This window comes from Macrobrachium nipponense, chromosome 35, assembly GCF_015104395.2.
Source record: "Macrobrachium nipponense isolate FS-2020 chromosome 35, ASM1510439v2, whole genome shotgun sequence".
Lineage (NCBI taxonomy): Eukaryota > Metazoa > Arthropoda > Malacostraca > Decapoda > Palaemonidae > Macrobrachium > Macrobrachium nipponense.
Window position 1 is genome coordinate 61644460 of NC_061096.1, and position 7443 is coordinate 61651902.

At 39.9% G+C, this 7443-nt stretch overlaps 1 protein-coding gene across 1 annotated transcript in view; it reads left to right on the forward strand.

Annotated features, from left to right (window-relative positions):
- LOC135208379 (AP-1 complex subunit mu-2-like) overlaps nucleotides 1-7443 on the forward strand; it is a 50648-nt gene that overhangs the window by 10029 nt on the left and 33176 nt on the right. The window contains exon 3 of the mRNA XM_064240480.1: nucleotides 1404-1627. Coding sequence (XP_064096550.1) covers nucleotides 1404-1627 — 224 coding nt within the window. The remainder of the gene's footprint in view (nucleotides 1-1403; nucleotides 1628-7443) is intronic.

The window sequence follows — 7443 nt, forward strand, 5'->3', positions numbered from 1 at the left end:
ATATATATCCAAATATTTTTGGGAAGTAGTTAAAGAAGTCAGTCACTCAGCGGCCGTTGTTATTCTCATGAGACTCAAGGTTGCATTAAAGCTTCCCGTCCTATGTAGTTTTCTTCCTCTCTCTCTCTCTCTCTCTCTCACACACACACACATGCACAGGTACGAAAAAAAAGCACGAGACCGGTAATGCTATAAATTCTTACAGACAATTATACAATTAATAATCTGAAGACTTCAGAGAACAAATTCAACATGGCCTTTTTCTCCGGAGTATGCTTTATTTCAATACGGTAGGCATACAATGTAGTATTTCCAGTCTATGTCTATTTATTGATTAGCTGGGTTGAATTACGGTCATTGTGCAACTGACACATAAAATCAATTTCATGCATATTAAATGTGAGTTTTCTCATCTTACTGTTGCATTTTTACAAAGTCACAGCTCATCAATGGTATGGCAGCATTTTCATCATTTCTAGCATTTCATTTCACAGACATAAGGAGTCATTTCAGCCCATAATCATCATTAGTGAAAGCTTCGTAAAATATATTGGTTGCCACCGAGACCCGTGCACTGAAATATGTTAATTATTATGTTCAATTACAACAGCTGATTTCACTTAACAAAGGAAATATCTAATGAATAGAAAATGGTGTTATTTCAAAACATCGGTCTACGGGAAGTTTTCCCGCCCTTTTTTTTTTTTCCAAGTTTACGTCTAGGGAAGTTCTCACGATTAGGACGGCACAGTCATTACAGAGTTTATTCTGCAAAGAAATACTGTTAAATTTTAAACTGATATTCTTTCCCTTCTGTTTGCCATTTTCCTGGACATTCTTATTTCAGATGAACGCAAACAAATTAATTCGATTCGATACAGCCCAGCTACTCTTCAATAAGATCCAGCGAGAGTGAAAACAGAAAATACACATAATAACAATCCAACGCAATACTGAATGTGCAGCATTGTGGATGGTTACATATCAAACAAGTAAACTAAATCGTCATAATAAAACTTGACTCAGCCACTGCCTCCCAGAATGTACCCAATGGGTGATAACCCCACTGTTACAGATATAGCCGGACAGCGGTGTACTGTTCAGCCTCATTGGCCGGCCTGCATAAAAACATACCCACTGTTACTGTTATAACTGTAGTCTTTAACATTAGCGCTCCCGTTTGGGTATCCCAAAGCACCCCCGTACCCACGATCAGGTACTACCTCCCTCTTCCAGACCAGAAATCCCGCCAGAATTTGATGAGGATCTTTCGTCCATATCGATAAACATCGCAGATCAGGTCGCAGGACAGGAGTCAGGCGAATCCTTTCATGGGGATACATCGGCAGCAGCGATCCATCCCTCCTCCATCTCACTTTCCTTTGCTCGTCCTCCATTCTCAGCCAGCAGCAGCTTCTCGGTTCACCATCGTATCCTACGCCCTCAGCGGCTATACCCCACCCACCCTCCCTCCCACCCTCCCCAGTATGTCGGGACCCAGCGTCTCCTCCGCCCTACCCCTTCTGGAGAAAGATTATCTTTCGCCGCGGGCTATCAACTGCCTTTGCCGCCCACGACCGCGCCATTTGTCTGTTTAAATTTATCTATCGGCGGAGGAACATCTCCAGTGAGTTACCTTTTTTTTTTTTTTACGGGACCCGTTCACAACTTCACAGGAAATGTGGAAAGGAATATTTCACCTCATTGAATTGCATTTACGAAGACAATCACCCTTAATAGTTCATAACATGATTCAAATTACGTAACTCACAGCGTCAGCTGGACAAGGAAATATTTCATCCTGCAATTTAATTCCCGCTTCGTCGCCTGTAGCTTATAGGCCTATTCAGATCAGAAGATCCACGTTTGCTTATACCTTGCCGCAAGTAAGAGTCGATCAACCAAGCGTTCCCTTTCATCGTCATACTTTCTCGTAACTTTTTTCTTTTTTTAATGTTATTTTTAGATCCACGGTCACATGTCCGAGAGACCGGTCAGGTGAAATAGCTGGCGAATAGGTACGAAGAAGTTTGGGCGGGAAAGTGAGTCGCCCCAGAAGTCGGAAGTGGTCTTGGTGAAATGAGATGATCCCGATGCAAAGGCTTCTCTTTGCCTCTGGTTTCACGGTGACGATCACGTATAGGGTTTACGTAATAAACGTTGATTTCAGTCATTCAAAATCTGCTCAGCAACTTGATGAAAGCTTGCTTCAGATGTAAAAGTAATTAACCTATAATGATAATTAAACATGAAACATGGAAAGTTAGATATTAACTAAAATCTATTATTAGTTTTCTATCGTGAAAAAAACAATGCCGGAGACGATTCTCTCTCTCCCTCTCTCTCTCTCTCTCTCTCTCTCTCTCTCTCTCTCTCTCTCTCTCTCTCTCTCTCTCTCTCTCTCTCTCTCTCTCCTGATCAGGACACAAACGTAATTGAATTTAGGAAATATTACTGTCAGCTCACGCAATTCAAGATGGCGATGGTTCACGTCCTGTGGCAGGACCTATCCCTTTTTCTTTGAGCGACTCCTATGAAACTTTATAAGATATTAGCATCATAACTAGCATTGCTAGTAATAAATTTCCCATTATTATTATTAATCATGTTAATAAAAAATAAAATGAGCATTCATCCCCTATGGAACAAACGGGAAAGGTGTAAGAATTAAACAGCCAGTATTCATTAAAATAGGCCAGATGTAGGAAAAATAAATACTTCATTAGATTCATTTATGTCAGTAGGAGGTCGAGCTCACACAGAGGAGTCCGCAACCATATTGTTTAATCTCAGCCTTTTACAATTTATTTACAGTCTCAAGTTGTTCTGACTACCTTGCTCAAATTTCACCTCTCGTTCAGGAGGTATATATATCTGTCGACCTACCACAGGGCTACTCTGGAAAACACAGTCTAAGTAGTGCTAGTAACCATGTGGTTTTAGGCCTTGGTATAACCAACATATATAAGAGAGGATTGCCTCGGTAAGACAATAATCACAGAGCGTGGAGAATAACAACCAAATAATTTTAAAGACCAAGTCTAAAAATTCGTGCAACAGGAAATGAAACATTAAAAATAATGTGGAATAACATGATCAATTCAAAAAATTAATCTAAGCATTAAGAATACGAATGAAATTCTAACGGAGAATCAATTCACAGCCTTTGACTTCATGAAAATAAACCTGTTAAGCCAACGACTGTTTATTAATGTATTATCTCTCATTTGAATTAAAGGAACGCGTACAGGAGAAGCAGCAAGAAATTAATAATAAGAGAAACCGAGAATATTTTGTGTGCCCTGCTTCCCGACGTTTCCACTTTATGGCCTCTAAAGACAAGTAATTTTGTACGGTCTCCTCTTCTGTGACGAAGATGAAAAGATAAACTCTGAATGAGTATGGTCTAAATAGGCGACTCCCCAGGCTGCCGGTCAGAAATTTACAGTTACCTCCGCTAAAGGAACTTTTCAGTTTGGTTAATTCATTTTGGCTTTTGCAGAAATTATATCTTGTGACTGGCAACACTTCATTACAATTTGGCGAGACAAATGTTATTTAGCTTTTGGGGAGAAAGAACCTCTGGGGTGGATGGTAGCCTACTGTTCAACCTAGGCCCAAGTAGAGTGGAAGTCTCGTAAGGATTTTATTTTTATTGGTGTTATTTTTTTTTTTTTAGCCTGAAGTACCAGAACAAATTATTTTGGAGATTACTAAATTACTGAGAGAGGCCTCTGAATTGACGATCTTTGGTGCTTTCCACATCTTTAATTGGTTTAGCGGCAAAGAGAAAGTGACTTTGGCTTCCCACTCAAACAATGAATGAGAAGGATCGTCTTTAGATCATCCCAGTACATCTGGCCATTTACAAGGCGCCCTCAGTCGGACAAGGAAATGGTCCCAACTGCTTCAAGGTGTGTGTGAGTGATTCTTCCGACTTGTAAATATTCAGCATCTGCGCCGGTCTTAAGTGTAGGCGATAAGTGTGACTACGGGAGCAGGGGGAGGGGGAGGGAGTATTGTCTGCAGCGTCTTGCTTCCTTTAGAGTCCTTTTCCCCTCATCTACCCCTTTTCCCTCCTCTACCCCTTCCCCTAGATAATGGACCGTCCGCTCGATGAACGTAGATCGCCAGGGGTCTATTAGTTCCATAGGCTCATTTTCTCAAACCCCAAAGGTAGCGAATCAATCACTCTTCAATACAAAATCTTGTCATTGTAGAGCTTTCAAGATTCGTTTATTTTGCTGATCAGCAGAATATTGGAGTGAACCTTTGTAAAAAGAAGTCCCCATCCCTCGCCCCCCTAAAAACCAGCAATTTTGGATTTTTGTCATGTCTCAGTCCGTTTGGTGCTTAATTCACAACTGCCTTTACTAGAATTTGTTAGTTAACCAAATCGATCAGCTCTTCGGCAGGATTTTCACAAACTGTTTCTAAAATCAGCTATTGCTTGTCAGCAATAGCTGATCTTAGCTTGACCAGGGAAACAACAACATTTAACATCACAGCGCAGTATGATTATCCACCAGCTTTCTCATACAAGGAGGAGGCGCACCAGACAGTTCACAACAGCTTGCAAACAGTAACAAAAGACTGTCGTGAAATTTGCGCCTAACTTCAGAACCAACAGGGAAGGGAGAAGTGGAAATTGTGGATGAGGAAGGAGCGATAACAGACTTGAGAGCGAGACGTTTGTGGCATTTAGCACCAGAATGAAGTAGGTCTCCCACGGTCCTATCGACAGCCTCCATCAGAGAGAGAGGGAGTCCCTCCCTTTTTCTCTCCCAGAGAACACGGTCATTTTTCGATCCCACTTCTTCAACAATCTTGGTGGCCCACCAAGGAAGGGGGTCTAAACCGTGACCCACTGACCCTTAACTAAATCCAGAGGCAGGTCAGGACTGATAAAGCTCTCTGGTTCTGTAAACACCGAAGCCTCCTCCGTTCGATCAGCGAGAGGCCTGTAGATTTTAGTCTCATCAGATGGATCATTTGTATGTGTGCATAGGTATAAATAGACGTTGCTCGCGCGCTGTTAGGGTTTCCCAAGACTCAAGTTACACATTTACGATTTATTAATATTTAACTGTCTCCCTTTTTGCCATCGACAACACTCGCTCCAGTGTCAGCTTGTACAAGATATAAAGTAATCTCACTTCATCTTACACATCTCTAAATTTTTGTTTAACTGTCATTCGTTTTCTAACATACACTTTCATGCTTTTGTTATTGTGATCGTTGTAATCTAAAGCACGTTCTTTTGTTGTCCCAGAGACCTCTCTCTCTCTTCTCTCTCTCTCTCTCTCTCTCTCTCTCTCTCTCTCTCTCTTATTATTTACCTTCTCTGCCATTTTCATATTCTACTCATATTTCTCTTGTTACCTTATAAACAGTAACCGAAGATTATAGTTATTCGTCATCTATTTCATTGTCTTACTCCTCAATCTGCATATCATCTACATATGAATTACAAATAATAATAATAATAATGATAATAAATAAATAAATAAATACAAATTTCAGAAATATATATACTTGCTTCAATATTCTTAACTCTGCATAGTCCATTTGACTTTATCAAACTGCAAAGGTTTGTTGCAGTTTTCAATCACAGTTGCATTGCCAGATTCTTGGCAGGGACGCTGACCCTAGTCAAACTTTTCCTAGTTGCCCTTGTTTGGGAAAGGCCCGAGCAGTTCATCATTTTTATTAGCATGGAATACTTACTGAGGCAGATGCCTCGTGCGGAATGATACATACTCACACACACACACACACATATATATATATATATATATATATATATATATATATATATATATATATATAATATATATATTGTGTGTGTGTGTGTGTGTGTGTGTGTCTTATCACATCAACACCGTGATTCGTATATACCTATCAAGTTACAAATGTCCTTTAATACCTAATTCCCTCTACCTCGGAATTAACATATTGTCATATATGTTAACATACATGAAAATATATTAATTCCGAGGTAGAGCGAACTAGCTATTAAAGGACATTTGTAGCTTAATGCGGAAATATATATATATATATATATATATATATATATATATATATATATGTGTGTGTGTGTGTGTGTGTGTGTGTGTGAGTGTGTGTGTGTATAAGTATACAATATATATATTACATTTACTATATGGCTTGCAACGATGTACCCATAATGGAAAGGTCATCAATTAAGTACGTCAATTCCGCCACGGGATCAAATTCCCTTCAGAGAATTACTCTAACCCCATTCCTGAAAAAAAAAAGAATAAAGTTCTGGTACGAATAACAACAGCTGCTAATATATAGTTATTATATTATAAAATCAGTGACAACCACAGCAACAAGTATAATCAGAATGATACCCATACAAAGTCGATAATGACAATTAAATTACAGTTCTGTGGCTATACTCTGTTTTTTCCATCTGTCCATCCGCCTGTGGTGGTCGCGCATGGTAACACTGCGTCCCGGGCTTTAGATAGTTACGCTATGTGTAAGTTTTAGGTAAATGAAAAGATATCTGGGTGTACATTTGCAACTGAAAAGTGTTTTAATAATTTACTGTATGTGAATTACACCGTTAATATTCGAAATGGGATATTATTTAAAGCCCGGGACGCAGTGTTACCATGCGCAAACACCAGTAGAGACCCCTCCTTGAAATTGAGACCAGGAAGAAAATGGTCGTTGGCTCTCATCAACAATTCTTCCCCCTCCCCCCCCCCCCCCCCACCAAACCCCTTCAAACCTTCGCTTTCATCATATCCTGTTTTCTTCATTAATAAACCGATCCTGGTGCCACACGTGGTGGCATCATGTCTGGCCATGGCCGGTAGTATCGCCACCCGGTGTGACTGATTTCTCTAAGTTGGCATCGACAGGGAAATGCTGAAGTAATGGGTGTCTGTTGTTACTGAGGACAGAATATTACTGAATATTACTCTCTTTGACGATCGTAAGACATCTAGAAAGGACTTTCCAGCTACTATAATTAGTGAAAAGTAAAGATGGAAACGGTGACTGGAGCATCTATAGGCCTAGAACACCGTAGGTAATGAATGCTTGAAGAAAGGTAAAAAATTATCGGTAGCAAAAATAATGGTACACAGTTGGTTAATATCATTATGATATCCAACTGGTGTTCTAGGGCCCTAGGCAATTCCAAAGAGCATAAAATATGATCTCAACAGTTTAGAATGATGTAGGACAGCGTATTCTTTGCACGCTGCATTGAATCAAAGAAATGCTTCCTTAGCGAATACTGATTTTGAATTTTACGACCTTGAACCAACCAACATGACCCGACAGCCTTTACTATCAGCAGCCAGAGGTGAACAACAAACAATAGCTGCCACACCTGACATAATGTAAATAGCACATAGGCCTAAGAGCCTAAGTTTTCAGAACTTGAAGAATTTCAGTTTCCAA